General features: G+C 40.5%; 2 protein-coding genes across 4 annotated transcripts in view; both read left to right on the forward strand.

The window, feature by feature from the left end:
• The first annotated feature begins 52 nt into the window (after positions 1 to 52).
• On the forward strand, positions 53 to 19,129 carry MDH1B (malate dehydrogenase 1B). Of its 3 annotated transcripts, none has more exons than XM_030580849.1 (13): positions 53 to 159; positions 2,582 to 2,694; positions 4,352 to 4,486; positions 6,002 to 6,144; positions 7,046 to 7,548; positions 8,398 to 8,539; positions 11,029 to 11,192; positions 11,877 to 12,016; positions 14,212 to 14,260; positions 14,820 to 14,888; positions 16,744 to 16,818; positions 17,291 to 17,365; positions 17,965 to 19,129. In XM_030580849.1, exons 1-13 carry the CDS (start codon positions 138 to 140, stop codon positions 18,039 to 18,041), a joined length of 1,707 nt encoding a protein of 568 aa, XP_030436709.1. In that variant the 5' UTR covers positions 53 to 137; the 3' UTR covers positions 18,042 to 19,129. The 3 variants fall into 3 exon arrangements, with proteins under 3 accessions (XP_030436709.1, XP_030436710.1, XP_030436711.1); XM_030580850.1 differs by having other exon boundaries at positions 11,032 to 11,192; XM_030580851.1 differs by lacking the exon at positions 4,352 to 4,486.
• Positions 19,130 to 21,407: 2,278 nt separating this feature from the next.
• The window catches only part of DYTN (dystrotelin), a 57,648-nt gene continuing 57,616 nt past the window's right edge, over positions 21,408 to 21,439 (forward strand). Inside the window, exon 1 of the mRNA XM_030580919.1 lies at positions 21,408 to 21,433. The gene's annotated coding sequence lies outside the window, so the exon portion shown is untranslated. The remainder of the gene's footprint in view (positions 21,434 to 21,439) is intronic.

The raw sequence follows: 21,439 nt of genomic DNA on the forward strand, positions 1-21,439 counted from the left end.
AATCTCGCGAGAGTACGGGGCGGACCAGGGGACAACTTCTCGCGCGACGAGGTTGACTAGAGGCAGCGTCTCCACGTTGCTAAGCAACAGCCAAGAGCCGCTGCCCAAGGGGCTCGTGCCCCGCCGCCAGCCACCCCATGGCAAAGTTCGTGCTGGCTGGTGAGAGACCCGCCCGCTCCCCCAGGGACTCCCCGGCGGCGGAGCGGAGGGTGCTGAGCTAGTTCTGAGATAGTTAGTGGGGAGAGAGACATGGGCACGGTATGAGGGGCAGTTAGAGGAGGGGGAGGGGTTATGGGGGCAGTTAGAGGGAGGGGGAGGGGTTATGGGGGCAGTTAGAGGGGCCAGGGGGGGTTATGTGGGGGCAGAGAAGGGTATAGGCAGTTGGAGGAGCATGGGGGAAATTAGAGGGCTATGGGGGTAGTTAGAGCAGTATAGGGCAGTTAGAGGGGTAAGGAAGGGTTATGGGGCTAGTTAGAGGGGCCAGGGAGGGCTGTGGGGGCAGTTAGGGAATTTGGGGGTAGCTCCATACTCACTCAATTCATACCCTTTGGGGCGCATAGGTTTGTTTCACATTCTGTAGTGTTTTGCCCAGTCTGGTTGTAGGGCTGAGGCCTCACCTGCTCTCCCTGGGAGCCGTATACATCTCAGTGCCAGGAAGATTTCCCTTACACTCAGACTAAATGTTACCCTTCAGCACACTCATTATTGCAGGCCTTAGTGTCCAAGAGTGGTCCATGATTGCAGCATAGAGGGCCTATCGAACTGCCCTGTTCATTTGCACATGCATTTTGCATTTGCTGTCACATCATGCTGCAAATACATCTGATTTGCTGTCTACTATCAGACTTTGTCTTCATTCCATATTATTGGGTTTGGTTTCTTTCTTCCATGGTATCCTAGTATTTTTGATTATTTTATTCCAGATATATTATTTCTTTTTTCAAATGAAATTTCATTTTGTTACGTTTTGGCTGTTTTTTTAAATTACTCTGTGTCCAGTGGTAGCAATAATGTGACGAGTATAAATCATACAACTCTCAACTTGGTCTCATTTGGAAAAAAAAATTTTTCTGTTGTGGCTCATTAATGAAGATGTTAAGATAACAACAACAGTAAATATTACATCTTTATCATTACACTTGCTTTATGACTGGCAAGCCAGTGTTCAGAACCAATGGCACAGTTCCTAGCTAAACCAATTTGAATATAGTTGAAGAGTAAGATTTCACGAGAAACTTTATCAAATGGTTTACTAAAATCCAATACATTACCTCCCATTTTTTTTCCCTCATTCATGAAGGTAATTTACTTCAATGGGATATAAATTTAAGCAGCCAGTTAAATGCAATCCTGAATTAGGCTGCTTTCCTGAACTGATTTTCAAGCATGTATATCATCTAGAAAGACTGATGTGTTCACATTTTTTAAGTCTTACCTGTTCTTTACCAGTACAGTAGAATATTGCTATTCTGCAGACTTATAATTCTTACAAATAATGGTGTTGTCTTCCCATCTCAGCAAAAATGTAATAGCACAGAGTGCTGTAGTGATGTCACATATTACTACATCTTCATTACATTTACAAAGTATGCTACAGAATATTTAGAGTGTGTCTATGCTGTAACTAAACACCCATGTCAGCTGACTCAGCCTGTGGGGCTGAAAAATTGCAGCGTACATGTTTGGGTTTGGTCTGGAGCCTGGGCTCTGGGACCCTGCCTCCTCATGGGATCCCAAAGCCAGGCTTCACTCCACACCCAGATGTCTACACTGCAGTTTTATAGCTCCACAGCCCAAGCCGTGCAAGATCAAGTCATCTGACACAGTATATCCTGAAGTATAGTCATATATAATCAAAATGGCACTTGACATATAAATGAACAGCATGCGCTTTAATTCTGCATCCTTGCACTTTAAAAAATTGTTTTGTCACTTAAGTCCCTATCCTGTAAAGTTTCCCATGTGGATAGTCTCCTATTGACTTCACTCGGGCTCCATGCAGGTGCAATGAGATCTGCCTGTGCAGTGCACCTTGAAGGATTGTAGCCTAATTTATAAGATTCAATTATCCTGATTAGGGTCTCCCAGTCATTAGTGTGAGTTAGTCAGGTTTTGCTTTTTAAAGAGACTCTCTTACTTCTGGATTTTCAAAGCTTCTTTTATTTTCTTGTTAAAGGCAGATTTTTTTTAAAGAAAAAAGAAAAAAATAAATACAGTATCTTAGCTATTTCTGAGTCATCATTAATTTCGCCTCCCTCTTCATTTATTAATGGACTTTCTTCCTACTGCTACTATCACCCCTGCTATATCCTCCTTAACCCCTTTAAAGTTAAGCATGTGAATAAGCAGTTTTGTTGAACTGAAGTTTAGATGTCTTAGCTCCCTAAAATTTTCTTTCCTGGTATTTAATATCCTATACTACTACTGTTCCTGAGCTCACAGAAAACTGGTCCTGTAAAGTCCCCTCTCTTATTCCTTCTTTTGAATCAGAATGACTTGTTTTTCAAAATGTGTATCTTATGAGTCTTTCACCAATCAGATTAATAAATTCTTAGAGTTATGCTAATTCCCTTATTTTCAGGTAAGGCAGACTGTCCATACTTTGCTAAGGCAGAACTTCTGGCTGACTATCTTCAGATTAATTTGCCTAATTTCAAGATACACAAGATTACTCAGCATCCTGACAAGTGGGAGGTAAGGGTATTTAATTCAGTTCATTAACAGATGCCCTTGTGCTTCAGTTTGAGCATGGAATGTGCCTCTGATCTGTAGTGTGCTTCCTTTGTTGTGCATATTAGCACCACTTTCTGGCTCTGAAAACTACATGAGTTTCAGACGTCACATTACTATTGTAGTCTGGGACATTTACAAATCATAATACAAAATATGATGGCAGAATGATTATCAGTCTAAGATTATATTTTGATATTAAAATCTTAAAGAAGTTACTATTTCCTTCAGTGTACAAGTGCCTGCTTAGCCTATTGTATACTGATCCTCTAATATGTGCGTATTTCAAATATATATTCCTTCTCAGTCATTATTTGCCAATAAATCTGTGGAGAAGGAACAGTTTTATGTTACAATGGCTGAAAGTATTGAAACTAAAAGCCCCATTCTCATTTACTCTTAGGTTCCCTTTACAGCACTTTGGTGGAGTCACATAGATCACCGTACTCTGACAGTACTATCTCTTTGTTTCCTTATGCTTACCTCTCTGTCTGTTAGTATCCATCTGTTGTCTCTTGACTTAGACTGTGAGCTTTCTGGGGTATGTTTGTACAGTGCCTCACACGATGGGGCCCTGGTCCATACGTCTACGTGCTATAGTACTACAAAGAATACATTATATTAATAGCAGCATGCTGTAAAATATCGTTAGTGTATGAGAATCTGTCACTAAGTGTGTGAATGTGCAGTGGATAGTATCAGAAATATCCAGCTGAAGATAATTTCCCTTTTATTGTGGCCATAATATACTAGATCATATCTAGAGTAAGTCAGACTAATTAAGAATCATTATCATCAAAGTATTAGAAGACTTATGAAATTGATGTCCATGAATGCTTCTAATAACCAGTTAAACTAAATTGGTACGCACCTAGTAGAGTGCAGCATAGTAAGTAGTAGCTGTAGTTGTATGGATGACAGTAGTTACAAAATAGCATTTGATAAAATGCTGTACATTACAGAAGCTGCAGTGAACAACTAGACAACTCTTTCAGCCCACCTGTAAACCAGTTTGCATCATCTATTTTGAAGCAGTTGAATAATATCTATTAATAAAAAGGGCTACCAAAAAGACAATGGAAAAAGACAGTTGCCTCCTTCAAGTTCTTCCTTACTGAAATGGCATTTCTTGCATGTGTTACAGAAAAATTAAATCTCTTAGATGTAATTTCCTTTATTATCTGACCGCTGGTAGCTATTTAGGGTAATGGTGATATCTTACCTGCAGCGGAGAAATTAGGGGAAGTTACTAGAAAAAAATGCCAGAACGATCTCATGAGGCAGACAAAGCTGTAGGAGAGGTTTTACTGATAGTATCACCTCTTACAGTTCACTGCTAAACCAGCTGAGCAATACTTTTCACAATGATATGATTAAGGAGACAAGTATGATATGTTGTTCTCATGCTAATTAACTCCTTGCACAATACATCGCAGCCATCTGGTTGGTAAGGTTCCTCTGTTTTTCAAATATTCACATTTGGGAGACCTGTGAAGTATCCCACAACTGTGCATTTAGATAAGAATTACGATCTTACATTGGAAAGTACCAGCAGTAATATTTAAATATTTCCTTTTTGCATGTGAAAAAATTAAAACTGTTTTGGGTGTATTGCCTATAGCAGTGGCTTCGTGATATCTGTGAAAAGAATGGATGGAAACACAAACGCTCACCTATTGTTTGGCGGGAATTATTGGACCGTGGAGGGAAGGGCCTGCTTCTGGGAGGATTTAACGATTTTATGGAGCATGCCCAGGTAAAAAGACTCTCAGTACAGTAACTCCTCACTTAATATCCTCTCGCTTAACGTTGTTTCGAAGTTACGTCTCTGCTCCATTAGGGAACATGCTCGTTTAAAGTTGTGCAGTGCTTCCTTATAATGTCACTTGGCTGACTTTGCAATGGAGCATTGCACAAGTTCCTCTTCTCTGCCTCTGCCTCCTCCCTCCGAATGCTTCCCCTGCCGCCAAACACCTGTTTGGTGGCGCTTAGGACTTTCTGAGAAGGAGGGAGTTGGGAAGCTCCTCCCCCCCCGGCAGGCAGGGCCACCCGGAACACAGGGGCTTTAGGGGCTGCAGGGCCCTGGGCTAAGGGGGGCCCAGGGCCCTGGCCCGCAGCTCTAAAACCCCTTTCGGAATGTGGCCCTGTGAGCACGGGCCAGAGGACTCAGGAGGAGCAGGGGCAGTCACACAGCCGACAACCGGAGAGAAGTGGCGCTTTCTCCTTCAAAGCCGGCCAGAGGGAAACGGTGCTTTGAATCCCAGAATCCCAGCCAGGGGGGCGGTGCTGCACTATACAGAGCCACCTGCACACCCCCTGCACCAAACAGGAGCTGCCTCAGGTAAGTGCTGTGCACCTCCTGCCTGCCTCAGCCCTGAGCCTTCTCCCACATCCCCACCCTGAGCTCCCTCCCACACCCTAACTCCCTCCCAGACCCCTCACCCAACCCTGAGCACCCTCCTGCACCCTAACTCCCTCCCAGACCCTGCACTCCCGTCCCTGAGCCCCAAGAGGAGAATGGAGAAAAAAAGAATGAAAAATAGGGGGGGGAGATAAGAGAGAATGCTCCCCCCATGGTAGGGGTGCCCAAAGATGAAGCTGAGCACAGGGTCCCACTAACTCTAAATCTGCCATTGGTGGGAGAGGGAGGAGCGGGGAAGCACCGCATCTCTTCTCCTCCCACTCCCTCCCACAAAGTCCTCAGTGCTGCCAATCAGCTGTTTGGCAGCAGGGAAGCACTGGGAGGAAGGGGAAGGAGCAGGGACACAGTGTGCTCCAGGGAAGAGGTGGAGTGGGGGTGGGAAGAGGCAGGCCTGGAGCATCCCCCAGCAAAGTCAGCACCTGTTCTTCTGGGGGGAAGCTACTGCTGCGCAAGGTGCTTCCTAGCGTTCTTGCCTGCCTCATTGTCTGCCCCGGACTGAGCCTGTGTGGGGTAAGCCAGGGGCACCTCCCCACCACAGTACAGTACTGTAAAGTATATAATGCCTTTTGTCTGCCCTCCAAAAATTTCCTTGGAACCTAACCCTCCGCATTTACATTAAATCTTATGGGAAAATTGGATTCATTTAACATCGTTTCACTTAAAGTCGCATTTTTCAGAAACATAACTATAACGTTAAGTGAGGAGTTACTGTACTGCTAATCAACATTTTGCAGTCTTTTCTCATTCCTTCCTCCTTTTTGAGATGTTACATAGCATTATTTTATGTAGTAAAACTTAGTTGTGTTGGGGCCACACTCTAATTACTGAATGTCCTTTCTTCATTATGAGCATTACTATGGCATCACCTCAGACATGCTGAGTGAGCAGATGCTGAGAATTGCTAAGGAGAATTTGCAGACCCACATAGAAATTGAGAAAGAGGAGGAATATATTAAAAGTCTTATCAACCCCTTGCAGGTCTGGATCAGCAGGTGAGAAAGCAAAAGCACAGTAATATTCATTCAGCTTTAGAATAATGTATTTCTTCTCATACAGTCTTTCTTCAGCTGATTAAATGAATGTGGGGCTTGCACATATACATTTTGATATTGTTTATATTAACTGAGGTACATACACTTTACAAGTAATTTATCTTTTTTGTAAATTCTTTCTTTAAAATCCTAAACCTTAAAACACATTACTACATCAACTTCTGATGTCCCTTTTAATTAAATTTTAATGTAAATTAAAAAGCTCTTTTTGTAAAACATTGTCCATAGCTGTAGCAATTTGTTTTAAAAAATACTATAAATAAAGCACTAAATTCTTCATGTACTTGCTGATTCGTTTACTTGGAATAGGTTGTATATATTTAGTCATTTTTACTGCACTCGTCACTATTGTTTATGGGCATTTAATAGATATTCCAGAAGCTATTTATATTTTATTTGCAGCTTCTAAACTTCGTCCCCAATCTAATCCTTCTTGTGCCCCCTTTTCCCCCCAAAAAACCTGGCAAGGTGATATGAACTTAAAGGGACTCTGTTTGACCAAATTTAGCCCCCAAATGACCTTTGGAAAAAGAACATTGTTACAATAGCAGAATCCAATAGAAATATTTTGATGAAATGTTTTATTTTAAAGCATAGAGGAAATTTTCACATGAATAAATATTCCCATATAGTGTTGGTAATCCAGACATTGCAGCATTATGCTCATACACGAAATGATATGAAAGCAAGACTGAAATGATATAAGGTAGTAGATCATTTGAATATTAATCAGCTACAAGACTAAGTTCTTTGTCATTCATTTTTATAACACATTTTATAGTACAGATGGGAGCATTTACTGATTAACAAAAGATTTTCCATATCTAAATTTTCTCATCAGTGCATCAGCTCCTGCCTGCTATAACCTGATTCCATTATTGGCCAATGGAGAAGTGTTTGGGATGGCAACAGAGGTTAGCATTCATCTGCTTGACAGTAGCCATTACAAGGAAATTCTGCATGGTATTGTAATGGAGGCTGAAGACTTAGCATTCCCCCTCCTTCGCAGTGTCTCAATGCACACTGAATTAGATGATGCCTTTGTTCAGGCTGATATTGTAATTTTGCTTGATGATATCCTCTTTCAACACGAGATCCCATCACTTGAAGACTGCATCAGACAGGTGACTGAGCAATGTAAGGTGTATGGTTCCCTGATTGAGAAGAATGCCAACAGCAAGGTCAAAGTTATTGTGTCAGGAAAAACCTTTGTGAACCTTAGGGCATTAATGATTATGACATTTGCCCCATCCATTGACGGCCAGAATATTATCGCTGTGGCAATGTTCTTGGAAAATGCAGCTAAAGCTATGCTGGCCAGGAAACTGAATATGAATTCAGCAGGTGAGTAATTTGTATTTGTACTCTTCAATATCAGTCACAATCTGGGAACTTCAGTGGTCAGAATTAACGCATTTTCAAAGCAGGATGCAGTTGGAGTATATGTAAAAACAGAAGTACATCCATTACACCTGCAAATGCGGGATTCTACATAAGAGAAGTGCAGACATTTATAAGTACAAGGCTGCACACTCATTTTTGCAGGTGCAATCACCACCTTTCTTTGAAGTTAATATGTTAAATATCCTATTATTTGGGGAATTCACCGGGTATTTGCTATTTTGGTATTCACCAAAGCAGTTTGATTTTTTATTTAATTATCTTTTACAGTTCACCATTAAGAATTGGTGCCTAAGGCTTTAAAAGTAATATTACCATGATTGCAATTTATTCTGATTTGTTATCCAGTAACTTAAATAGGCACTACGATATACATTAATGCAGTGATTCTCAAACTTTCGTACTGGTGATGCCTTTCACACAGCAAGCCTCTGAGTATGACCCCCCCTTTTATAAATTAAAAAAAATTTTATATATATTTAACACCATTATAAATGCTGGAGGCAAAGCAGGGTTGGGGTGGAGGTTAACAGCTCGCGACTCCTCCTGTAATAACCTCGCAACCGCCTAAGGGGTCCCGACCCCCAGTTTAAGAACCCCTGCACTAATGTATACAACAGCATCAGATAGGTTAAAGTTCCTTCTTCAATTTCTGTCTGGGTTTCATACATTAAGTTCTTTTTTGTTATTGTAGCAGTTTTGAGGTAAAATGACTCCTGCTCCAAGGCAGTAGGCATTTAAAACACAAAATCTTTCTGTTCACTCATCTTTATATATTTTTCTTTGTTACAGGAGTCAAAGATGTGATTGTTTGGGGTAATATCAGTGGCAATAGCTACGTTGATCTGTCTAAAGCAAAAGTTTACAAATATGACAGTGCTATCTGGGGCCCACCTAACTTTTCACGCCATTTGCTGGACATGATCTATGATGGGTACAGTATACATTTGTTTTTCGTTTTGATCTTTTAAATGTTACCCTTTTTAAATCCATATCAACCTGAGGCCTCTCACAAATACATGGAGATTATTATTAAAGATGATACTTTCTAGCATAATACTAAAGCTACACTGAGTTGATCAGACAAATGTAGTGGGTGGGTACAGGGTATATCATGCATCCAAAGTTACACAGAACCCCCCCCCTTTATATACACATTTACACGTCACATTAATTTGCTATACATAGCATCATGTTTTGGTATTGACTTTATTACTTTGTAGGAACCAACCACTGTACAGCATGCTTGGTCCACGCGCTGTTAGTGTTTGACTTACTCTTTACCTCACCTTACATTCCAGGCTTTATTTTATACACTGTTGTCTTGTCCATTGTAAATGATTCCCTGGATGTTCCCCCTTATCTTAGTTAATACAGTCACTGTTTCCAGCCTGCTAATCCATTTTCTTCCATAATTCTGTCTCCCAAGAAATGAGGCCTCGCCTCTGTCTAGTTACTCATGCCAAATGAGGCCTACAATGCTAAGGTGCCTGTCTCCGCTCATGCATTGTACAAGGAGCTTTGGCACCTAACCCAGGCTTTGTGGATTACAGTGCTGTTCCTGTGATTTTCTAGGTGCCTAAAAGTTAGAGGTTGTGATGCTTGGTGCCCTTTGTGGATCCAGGCCCTAATCTTTATTGACAAACCAGCTAAGGCACCTGTCTACATCTTTATGTGCCTGTCATGGTATGAACCCCCACTCTGAACCTTAGCTTCCAAAAGATGGGGTACCAGCATGAATCCCCCTAAGCTTAATTACTAGCTTAGAAATGGTGGAGCTGCAACCACCCACAAATATAGTGTTTTGGGGCACTTTCTGGCCCCCAAACCCTTCCCTGGGGACCCCAAGACCCAAAGCCCCTTGGGTCTCAAAACAAAGGGAAATAAACCATTCCCGTCTTCTCTTTCTCCCAGATCCTCCCTTCCCTGGGTTACACTAGGAGATCGCTGTGATTCAACTCCTTGAATTTTAAAACAGAGGAAATTCACCTTCCCCCCCCACCTTCTCTCCCCCTCCCAGACTCTCCCTGAGAGAGAGACAGTAATCTTAATATAGAGAAAAATCAGGCTTTTCCTCCCCCTTTCTCTCCTTCCTCCCACCAATTCCCTGGTGAGTGCAGACTCCCTCCCCTTGGGTCTTACACAAGATAACCAAAAAATCAATCAGGTTCTAAAAAAAGAAAAGCTTTTAATAAAAGAAAGAAAAAAGTAAAAGTTGTCTCTATAAAATCAAGATGGGAAATGTTACAGGGTCTTTCAGCTTATAGACACCATGGAGAATCCTCTCCCCAGCACAAATACAAGTTGCAACAACAGAGATACAATCCTTCCAGCAAATACGCATTTGCAAATAAAGAAAACAAACAAAAAAGACTAAACTGCCTTTCTAACTGGTACTTACTAAATTGAACAGAAGAGGTTGTTTCAGAAACTTGGAGATATCTGCTTACATGTCTGGTCCCTCTCAGAACCCAGAGAGAACAAAGAAAAAACCCAGAAAGCACAAACAAAGGCTTCCCTCCACCGAGATTTGAAGGTATCTTGTCTCCTGATTGGTCCTCTGGTCAGGTGTTAGCCAGGTTTACTGGACTTATTAACCCTTTACTATCTGTTTATGACAGTGCCTAAATACCTTTGAAAACCTGGCTTTATTAACTTGACAGCACTAGTCGAACAGTCTGTGTTCTGAGGGGACCCTGCAGCCACAAGGGAGCAGTGGAGAGGTTATGATCAAGGATTTGCAGATTTAGCACATTCCCCCAGTTACCTCCACCAAAAGGGCCTTTTGGAGTCCCCTCTACAATTTAGAATGCTGAAAGAAGGCATTTGAATAAATGACCTGCACCTGCAACACTCTTCACCTCTGACAACAAGGCCACTTCTACCTCTGTGCTTTTATCTATAGCTGTAGGTGACTAGCTTTAAGCCCTCAAGATTGAATTAGTCCAGCGGTTCTCAAACTGTGGGTTGGGACCCCAGAGTGGGTCATTTTAATGGGGTTGCCAGAGCTAGCTTACAGTTGCTGGGGCTTGGGGCAGAAGCCAGGGTCCAAAGCCAAAGCCCAAGGGATTCAGCCGTGGGTGGCGGGGGTCAGGTTATAGGCTCCCTGGCTGGGGCTGAAGCCCTTGGGCTTTGGCTTTGACCCCTACCCTGCCTAGGCAATGGGGCTTTGGCTTTGGCTCCCCACCCAGGGCAGTGGGAATCAAGTGGACTCAGGCTTCGGTCCACGCTCCTGGAGTCATGTAGTAATTTTTGTTGTCAGAAGGGGGTCATGGTGCAATGAAGTCTGAGAACCCCTATTTGAGAACTGTATTAGTCCATACTGACATCTCCCACTGTCTTTAGTTCTTATTTAATCTAGAAGACTACCTGATCTTGAGTCTTCCATAATTATATTAAAAATCTCTCCTTTCTTGATGACAGCAACTGGGTGCGTTCAGAATTTGCATTTGTACTGAGTTCCCTGAGTTCCTGGGGGCATCACTGCTTAGGCATGTCACCTGCTCATGTAATAGCTACTGTGCTGAGATACTGGTACCAAGACTCTCCTCCTGGGGAGATTGTTTCAATGGGAATACTCAGCGAAGGTAAATTTCTATTTGTATTTCACACATACTGTGAAGATTTTGCTTTACTCTATAACTTCCTTCAGTAAGTGTAATAGTAATTTTTTAATTCAGATCTTTAACAATTTTCAATTAAATCATGATTCTCTGAGGATAATTTATTTTCTTAACACAAGAGCTTCCAAATCTAAGAAATTATTCTTCCAAGATCCTAAAATGCTGTGTGTACTTTTTACATGTATCTCACAAAATTACTCAGGTGTTTTTGTGTTTTCATTTTCCTGTCCCTCTATTTTAACCCACTAATTCAATTGATTTTATGTAGTCACTGCTTTGTAGAAAGGATTTTTAAATTCCTTATTGATTCTTTGGGCTACATTTTGAAAGAATGTCCTTTAACTGTGATTATGAGTCCAAATACATTTAGAAATATTTTCAAATGTGCCATTTAAAGAAGAGATGGAAATAAGGAATTTTGCATATCTAGTGTGGTTTTGCATATCTAGTGTGATTTTGTGGATTCCTAATTAAAACTTGCAGTCATGATGAATCAGGGAGTTCAGTGTTCTTTGAATTGTATGATGAGAAAGGCAATAATCTGTCTATTTTAGAGTTTTAGATTGCTACTCACTACTACAGTATTTGAGAACATCACTGTGTGTTTTGATCAGCAAGAAACATGTTTGGGGGCAATTTTTTCTTTAGGTCAATTTTGTATCCCTGAAGGGATTATCTTCTCCATGCCTGTGAGGTTCCAGGATGGTAGCTGGGAGGTCATTACAGAAACAGAAATTAGTGAAGAAACTCAAGAAGCTCTGAAGCGTTTAGCCCATGATCTGATACAGGTGATGTCACTCTCCATCTAGTATTATTTCCATTCAATCATCCATGAGTGTGTCACAGGGTGCTCTACTCACCGCTTGGAAGCGCCTCCTCCTGGTTGTTCTGGGGATTAGCACTGCCAGGCCAATGCCCCTTTTTGTGATTGCACTCTGTCACTCTCACTCTGCAGCCACTCTCTCGCTCCAGGAGCTGCCACTTCCTCTTCGTGACTGTCATGGTATAATTCCCCACTCTGAACCTTAGCGTCCAAAAGATGGGGTACCAGCATGAATTCCTCTAAGCTCAATTACCAGCTTAGTACTTGTAGTGCTGCCACCAACCAGGAATTCCAGTGCCTGGTACACTCTGGTCCCCCCAAAACCTTGCCCGGGGACCCCCGAGACCCAGACCCTCTGGATCTTAACACAAGGAAAGTAAACCCTTTCCCTCACCGTTGCCTCTCCCAGGCTTCCCCTCCCTGGGTTACCCTGGAAGATCACTGTGATTCAAACTCCTTGAATCTTAAAACAGAGAGGAAAATTCACCTTTCCCCCTCCTTCTCTCTCCTCCTCCCAGACTCTCCCTGAGAGAGAAAGTAATCCTAACACACAGAGAGAAAATTAACCTTTCTCTCCCCCTTCCCTCCTTTCTCCCCACCAATTCCCTGGTGGATCCAGACCCAGTCCCCTGGGGTCTCACCAGAATAAAAAAACAATCAGGTTCTTAAACAAGAAAAGCTTTTAATTAAAGAAAGAAAAAACAGTAAAAATTATCTTTGTAAATTTAAGATGGAATATGTTACAAGGTCTTTCAGCTATAGACACTGGGAATACCCTCCCAGCCTAAGTATACAAGTACAAATGAAAATCCTTTCAGCAAAATACAAATTTGAACTCCTTCCAGCCAAATACACATTTGCAAATAAAGAAAACAAACATAAGCCTAACTCGCTTTATCTACCTAGTACTTACTATTCTGGACATATAAGAGCCTGTATCGGAGAGATTGGAGAGAAACCTGGTTGCACGTCTGGTCACTCTCAGAACCCAGAGAGAACAACCACCAAAAACTAACAGCACACACAAAACTTCCCTCCCTCAAGATTTGAAAGTATCCTGTCCTCTGATTGGTCCTCTGGTCAGGTGACAGCCAGGCTCACTGATCTTGTTAACCCTTTCCAGGCAAAAGAAATATGAAGTACTTCTGTTCTATTAACTCTTACTTAATATGTTTATGACAGTGACTCAGTCCTCCAGTCAGGTCACTAAGTGGTTCACCTTCTGGACTATCAAAATCTTTCCATACCAACGGTCTCAGGCAATTCCCCAGTGGCTGATAGGGAACCCAGACCCGCCCACTACTTTGGGTTCCAGTCCAGGGACCTATCTCTAGCAATGGTAGCCTGCTCAATTCCAGACCATGGTCCTGTCATCATTCAGGGGATTACTTAGGCCACCTAATTCCCCTCAGCTGTGGCCTAGCTGGTTAAATGGCCCTTTCTGAGCCTCATTAACACCTTCCAGGCTGGTGTGGGATGAACACCCCATCATGGGCTATATTATAGTTTTGGATGCTGAGATCCATCTGCCAAATGAGACCTCTACAAAATGCGCACACACTGTTGAATATACAAAAATTTTATAGTGGCATTTGTAAACTAGCATTTATGTATGCAGATTCGGCACCTGAACAACTAATTGCCTATTAGCACATAGTAGTAGTTAACATGAGCCAATATAGATTTTGCACCCAAAAGTTAGTGTGTTTTATACTGTGCCGGACAGAAATTCTGCCTTAATTTTCCAGTTGCATTCTGAGTGGCTGATTGGACCATTTTGTTCTGGCTGTACCATATTTATGACAGTACCATGGCAGACTGACTGTCTGCTGGTATGACTGTGGTGTGCCGTATGTGCAAATACTGAAGGTTTTTTTCAAATACTTAGTTTTTTCGAAGCCTAGAATTTCTCATAAAACACAAAATAAGCTAAACAGCAATTTTTTTTCAGTGTGTCATTCACAATAAGTTGAAATTTGTTATTAATATTGAATACAAGAGGACTGATCTCAAACTCTTCACTTCAGCATCATTCATTTTTTCTCTTTAGTCATGTTAATAGTATGTAGGGGGTATCTTCATCCAAACATTTTAAATTCATGCTAGAAATTGTAACTCTTGTAAATAGTATATGATAGTAAAGCTCTCTTTCTCATGTAGGAAAAACAAGTTGCACTAGGGGAAATACCAGAAATGCGTCCATATAAAGGTAAAACCATTAGTAGTAAATATTGGTTTAAAGCTGTGTCATATAACAGAGGACATAAAATAAGATTTTGAGGGGAATTTAAAGTAATGGGTGTGATGACTGGGTTGTATGATTTTTTTTCCAGTGGATTAAAATTCTACCTTCTGGATTTCTGAAGTTATTTTAAGTGCTGGTATTAAGGGTCCTGATCCTACCGACTGTTGAAATCTCATAGCCCTTAGAGAGTGCAAGACTGGATGGTGGCAGTCATGTTTTGGTTTGTTGATCTTCTAGCATTCAGAGACTATGACTATCATCACTTGAGTTGGGATGTAGGATTTATATCTTGTCATTGTTTAATATTGAACATTAAGCCTCTTTCCATATTGAACTGACTAATTGGAAAATAATTTTGCCGTATGTCTTGGTTAATGTTTTTGAAGCTACTCTGGTATATCATGGGCTCTTTTGGCCTCTTTGTTAACCACCTGCCATTAAAAAAAAAAGGGAAAACCTCAGATGCAAAAAGGGCTGTTGTAAATGTGAATTTGAATCTTTTCATTTGGATGTTTTTTTACAGAACCTGCATTCAATGGCTTCAATCTGCTAGCACTTCTAGAAGAGGAAAACGTTCAAACACCCCCAGAGGGTAGGCTAAAAAACATGATAGTAGCCCCAATTATTTCAGGGAAGTTAAATCCAATATTTCACTGTTAGATCTTGTCACTTCCTCGGGAGGTCCCAATTAAAAGAAAGGAGAGATCTTTTATACCAGCACTGATTTATTGATTCACTTGGCTTCACTTAAAGTAAAATTCCCAGGTTACCATGGCAAAGTTCAAGTGCATAACCACATAAACCGAACCCTATCAATACTTACAGAAAATCCAATATCTCTTCTAAGAACATAAGAATGGCCGTACTAGGTCAGACGAAAGGTCCATCCAGCCCAGTATCCTGTCTACCGACAGTGGCCAATGCCAGATGCCCCAGAGGTTGTGAACCTAACAGCTAAGGATCAAGTTATCTCTCTCCTGCCATCCATCACCACCCTCTGACAAACAGAGGCTAGGGACACCATTCCTTACCCATCCTGGCTAATAGCCATTAATGGACTTAACCTCCATGAATTTATCCAGTTCTCTTTTAAACCCTGTTATAGTCCTAACCTTCACAACCTCCTCAGGCAAGGAGTTCCACAAGTTGACTGTGCGCTTTGTGAAGAACAATTTCCTTTTATTTGTTTTAAACCTGCTTGCCATTAATTTCATCATCTCTACTTTGGGAGTTTGACAGATGAGCAGGATTAGTTTGACGGGATCTGCAAACCACATCACAATACCATGACAAACTCTTGAGCCTTCCCCAATCTATTTTTCCCATCCACAATGCAAGGCCAAGTCCTAATCCACCTCTTCGTTGTTTCATTTCCCAACAGTTTTGCTACTTGGATTCTCTGCCCTGTCACTTCAGGATGATTACATTAGGGAAAAAAGAAAGACCATCCATTAAATTGAAAATTTCCTAATCTGAAAGCTGTGTGTTTTTGGGGTTTATTCTGTTTTCCCATTTTTTGCTCTCCTTCCTTCCATCTCCAAGTTTTATTTTCTTAGCTACATTCCATGTTCTCTTTTTTCATCTTTTTAAACTACAGTTCTCTCTCAATTTTAGTTTTTAAACATTCCATGTCTCTCTCACTCTTCCTTTGTGTCCTTTCTCACTATCCCTCTTTCCCTGGATTCTTCTCATTTCCACTGAATTTTCTCCTATCTTATTTCTCAGTCCCCCCAAATCTCTTTCCTCTTGTTCTCATAATGCCACAGTTATCTCCTTTCCCTTACACAGGTGTTGCTATTTCCCCTGGTCCTAAATTGCTTTCCCTCACTCAGATCCCCTAAAATTCCTTTTCAGGTCACATCAATTCTCTTTCCCCTGAAAACTTTTCTTCTTTCCCATCCACTCTATAGATGCACATACTGGGAAACAGGAAGAGGAATGGGAGTGGTATCGCTGCAGCTCCAAACCTCCAGAGAGCCCCTGAGTATTTTGGTCTCTCATCATAGTCCACAGCCCCAGTGATGAATTCTTGATATATGAAGAGCTCAGTGATCCACACTGGCCACATCCTGGTGCTCTCAGAGGTAGACTTCAAGTGAGAACAGGATTCTTCCTACCTGGCTGCCACCTGGTGCCCTGTGCTGCTCTTTTGCAAAACTGCCTCATACTTTGTGGCAAAAAAGGACACATTGGCAGCTCAGCAGAAGAGCAATTAGCTACAGGCAGTCAGCTAGCCAGTAGTAACCTAAATACTCAATTGGTGGAGAACCCTGCAAGTCAAGTTTCCCTAAGGCTTTGGGGGGGTCTTAGGATCAAATCTTCATATCATCATATTATTCAGATAATAGCAAAACATATCAAAATGCCTTTCCTGTTGCCCTGTATATTTAAGTATGAGGAGATGTGTGTTTTAAAACACAGAGCATTCTATTATTTTGTTTCTACAGACCTGGACACCTTATCCAATGGCTTACTTCAGCCAGAGACCCAGGAAGGAGAAAAAGTCCAAGCAACTACTGATGGTAAACTATATATTCCAGAATATTACAGTTTCTACAAAATTTTCCTTGTTGATAACATCTGAAGGCGAGTGCTCTTTATGCAGAAGCAGGCTGAAAAACAAAAACAATGCAAATGTGACATTCACAGACAAGAGGGCAAAGCTTCTTCTGTGCAATCCTGGTCTCACTGAAGTCAATGAGGCTAGGATTTCACCTTTTATGTTTATCTTCCTTTGTTGTCCAAAATATTCACATTCAGGTTGTAGTGAACAATGGTATTCACAGGTAAAAAGAAGTATTTCAGAGCCCCAAGCTGCCACCTCCTCAGGAGGTCAGATATAGTAAATGACAACTCCTGTGTAAGAATATATATAAGCAAGAGGGATATTTAAGGTTGAGCTTTCTTTGTCCTTTCTCTGTGGAAGATTTATGTACTCAGGCATAACTATAGTAAAGGTAGAACATTTTGGTCCTTTCATTTTGTTTATTACAGAACCTGAAGCTCCACCCGATGGGTTACTTCAGTCAGAGATGCTGGAAGAAGACAAAGTCCAAGTGCCTATAGATGGTAGACCAAGATGCCTAAATATGATTTTTTTAATTGTTAATAACGTTCAAATTGTAGCTCTAACACCTTTTGACAAACCTGGATACAAATCCTCAACTTTTCACAGGGGGCCAGAAACAAAACAATGGAAAACTTTTGCAAGTAAACAGGATAGCAAAATACCAGGTCTAAATAGTTTATTCAATCACTGAACCAGTTGGTTTAATTTAAAACAGAATATAAAGATTTATCCATTCAGTTAATGGAAAGTGTAGCATAAACAAGAAAAGCAGGTGTTAAAAGCTTCTCTGTGGGGATTGTTGGTGGCTGAGCACTTTTAAAAGTCTGGCCACATCATTTAGGTGCCTATCTGGGAGATGAGCTCTTTGGAAAACCTGGCCAATGAATTTTACTTACTCCCTAAGGAAATGTCTGTGCAGAAGTTGGGAGATGTAATTCACAGCTCAGGTAGACATACATGTACTGGCTACTTTAAGATGGAAATTTCCACAGAGGGCATGATCTGGGTCCTACAGACCATCAGAAAACAGAACAAATAGGGAGACTCCAAAAAAAGAGAACGTCTTGTAAACCTAAAATATTTATTTCTGTTTTTACAGATCCTGAAACTTCATCTGAGAGCTTAAATCAATCAGAGACCAGTCTGAGCAATGCAGAAAACAATGAAAACCCTTAAATAATTTCTGATCAAGTAAACTACGGCAAGGGATATGCTATTGTACTTGGAACATATTACTTCTGTGATCTGACAGAGACAGATTCATGGCTTTGAACCTTTACAGGTTTTCTTTTGTAGTAGTTATTTAAGAATGTATAGGAACTGGCACATTTGAAAAAAAAAACCTACCACACACACACACCTCATGGTAATTGATTCTACAGGGCTGCAAATTTAAACACAAATTCAATAAATGAAAATGTTAAAATTATTTTATCAATAAGTAATTCACATTGCATGTGCTGTATATTAAAGTAAATATTTAACAGCCTAAGCAAAAATCTTAGGCCAAAATTTTCAAAAACGAGAGCTTAACTTTAAGCATCCCTTTTTTAAAATGCTGTTTTACTTTTATTTGTTTTCTGATACCTGTATGTTTGAATTAGTAATATTAATATTGTATTAAAATAAGAAATTAAAATGATTCCAGCGTAGCATTAATGTTACATATTTAAAGTGTAGTTTTACTATGAAAAGTGACAGTTAAAAATGGCATCTCTTTGCTCAGCAAATAGGACTCTATTTGCACAAAAGTAATGTATTTACTCAGTTTAGTAACAAAAATATTCTTAGCTTTACAGAGCCACCAGAACTAAGATGTAATAGGATCTGCATCTTAGTCAATCTTGCACAGCCTCAGCAGATTGTTTACCGAGTTCCAGTTATTTACACCTGTGCAAACCCATTGAAGAAAATGTTGCACAGATAAAGCTGAGTGCCAGAAGCTTTATCAAAGATGCTGATGCAGGATTGAAAAAGCGCAAATTGATTCTCAGACTCCAGAATGAGGGGGTAGTTAGGAAACAAATCTTTTACTTATGTACTGAGCACATTTGACACAAAAATTAGTAATACAACAAACATGGAAGCCATGATATCAACTTTGCAAAGTCACTTTTCAGACTAGAACTTCACATAGAACAGAAAAGAATCAGAGAATGAAAAAAAATATTGAGGCTCTTAAGCAAGAATTGCCTTGGTATTTTTTTAAATTTGTGCTAGAGATGTCAAGATACAATAAAGAAAAGCACCTTCGCTGGACACTGTAGAGTTGCACTCTTGTGCTTTTTTCTTGTACTTGGAACATATTACTTCATAGGTTTTAAACTCACTCTCTCCTTAGGTGCACACAGCTAAAAGGACCTTTATAGCTACATCTAGACAGATGCACTAACATGGCTTCAGTACCTGGGGAGCATTAGTGGAGGCCAGTTAGCACTGCTGGCAGCACTCTTGGTCCTAAGGGAGTCATGTCTGGGCAAGGTCATGGAATCAATAGGAATACTCATGTGTGTAAGGGTTGCAGGATCTGGCACTTGATAAATTTATGAAATCAAAGGGTTATAATGGAAACTTTTATGCAATTTATAGGAAACTCAGACTGGTTTTGCATATCCAAAGAATCATTTGAAACGTCTACAAAGCCTTAATCTCTACAAAGTTTGCTCAGCCCAAGGTAATACACAAAATCATTTTCAAGGGTTATTACTGTCACTTACTAGAGAGGAGATACTAATGGAAAAATTCCATCCATATTTATTACATAAGATAAATGTAGTGGTGCCAGGACCACTCTGTTTACAAAAGGAACAGATTTGAACGAAATGTTACTGAGAGGCGTTCTCTGCTGCTTGTGGACCAACACACAGCTCCCATTACAGTCAATGAAAGTTTTGCCAGGGTAAGTACCTCAGGATTTGGCCTTAATTTCTTGACGCAGCCATTGAAAGCGTTTTCTTTCTGAATGTAAATTCTGTGTAGCACACTCTAATCAGCACAGCAGAAGTACATTTTGCTCTCAGGATTGGCTCTAGCAAATATAAGCAATAATAAAATGGGAGGCTTAATAGACAGTCAACTCTGTGTGATCAGCCAAGCTGTGGTTCTTGACATCCCTGATTCAGTTGCAGGACTACAGTGTAATGGTCAGGGCAAGAATTCTCTTTAATCACAAAAGATCATTTCATTGCTTCTTAGTGCTTCATCTTAAAAGGAAGAAAAAATATCAACTTTTCTTTCATTTTTTCCTCCATTCATTATTTCATTCATTCCGTTAGTTTCAAATGGCACAACTCATATGCTGAAAGATAAGCAGATGCTTAAGTCCTTGCCCAAATCAGAGTGTTGGCTAGCTGCACTAAACCTTTTCATATGCACTCAGTGGAAGCTGGTTGTACACTTGTATTGGGAACTCCTTTCTTTTGTTAGTCTACATCTTTTAATAGACAATCTTAAAAATAAATTAAATGCCACTGTGCATTCTTAATTCCTTTTGCTGCAAAGTTTGGAAACAGGATACACATTTTTGCTGTTATCTGCAAGAAATAAACAGTGTTTGAATAAACTCATTTCTGGTCAAATGGAAGCTCCATTTGACAGGTGAGGAAACTAAGTGGAGTTCTTTGGTGATCTGCCAATTGAGATGGACCAAATGGGGAGAGGGAGTCTTGTGGGTCATAAGAAAGGGAGCTTATGAGAAGGGTGCTCAGGTGGCCCAAAGAAAGATGGTAGATGGGGTGTTGGGTAGGATTTGGAAATGGAAGTTGTGTGTTTTACAGAAGGAACAGCACAAATGGGAATAGTGTCATGGAGGCAGCAAGTGAGGGACCCTAAGTTTCTTATAGGGGCAAGTGTCTCCCTGGCAGAGTTCATACCGGAATCAAGAGTCTCCTGGGTGTCTTAGGGAAATCATGTAGGAGTCAAATGATTCATGGGGCAAGGGTGCATCACTAGGGACACATGTTTAAGGGAATATATGTGGCTCTACTCAAAACCAGTTTGTCACATTTTCTTCAAACTTTGTAATTATGTTCTCCTTGGCCTTCAGAGTATTTCTACCAATTTTTAGACCAGGCCAATTTTCTAAGCCTAAATTAAATGGTAGTTAAAATCTGACATTGTAACAGCCTCTTTGTAAGATATTTGTTCATATGTTCTCAGATTTAGTATCTTTTAAGCCATAAATAATTTCCAGTACCTACTTTATGAGCTATTATTTAATGCTACATGTGCAGGGGACGTGTAGAACATATGAGTTCTGATATACTGCCTGTCAGATTAACTGGAAAAGCTTAAGTTTTAAAATTTCTTTAAATAAATGAATTTATCTTGCCAATTTTAGCACATGCATTGCACATACTGTACCATTTAGGTATACTGTAGAACATGTAAGCTTTCTGGTTACACTAAGCCTGCTTTACCTAGGGGGTTACATTACCAATTTGACTTATTACTATCCCTGTTTGAGTTGTCATACTAGTTGATTGTCACAGGACACTGCTTCCTGCCTAAGAGAGAATGACTTCCTCCAGTGTCCATAGCAACGTCATGTTTCTCAGCAACCAGGAGAGGTTTGT

Source organism: Gopherus evgoodei, chromosome 11, assembly GCF_007399415.2.
Source record: "Gopherus evgoodei ecotype Sinaloan lineage chromosome 11, rGopEvg1_v1.p, whole genome shotgun sequence".
NCBI classification, from domain to species: domain Eukaryota; kingdom Metazoa; phylum Chordata; order Testudines; family Testudinidae; genus Gopherus; species Gopherus evgoodei.

Bases quoted from the DNA above. Each gene is read 5' to 3' on its own strand.
- MDH1B (XM_030580849.1), top strand. From the start codon at position 138: ATGGCAAAGTTCGTGCTGGCTG. The intron at 11,193-11,876 runs GTAAATTTCTAT...TTTTTTCTTTAG, and splicing joins AATGGGAATACTCAGCGAAG to GTCAATTTTGTATCCCTGAA. The intron at 12,017-14,211 runs GTGATGTCACTC...TTTCTCATGTAG, and splicing joins TAGCCCATGATCTGATACAG to GAAAAACAAGTTGCACTAGG.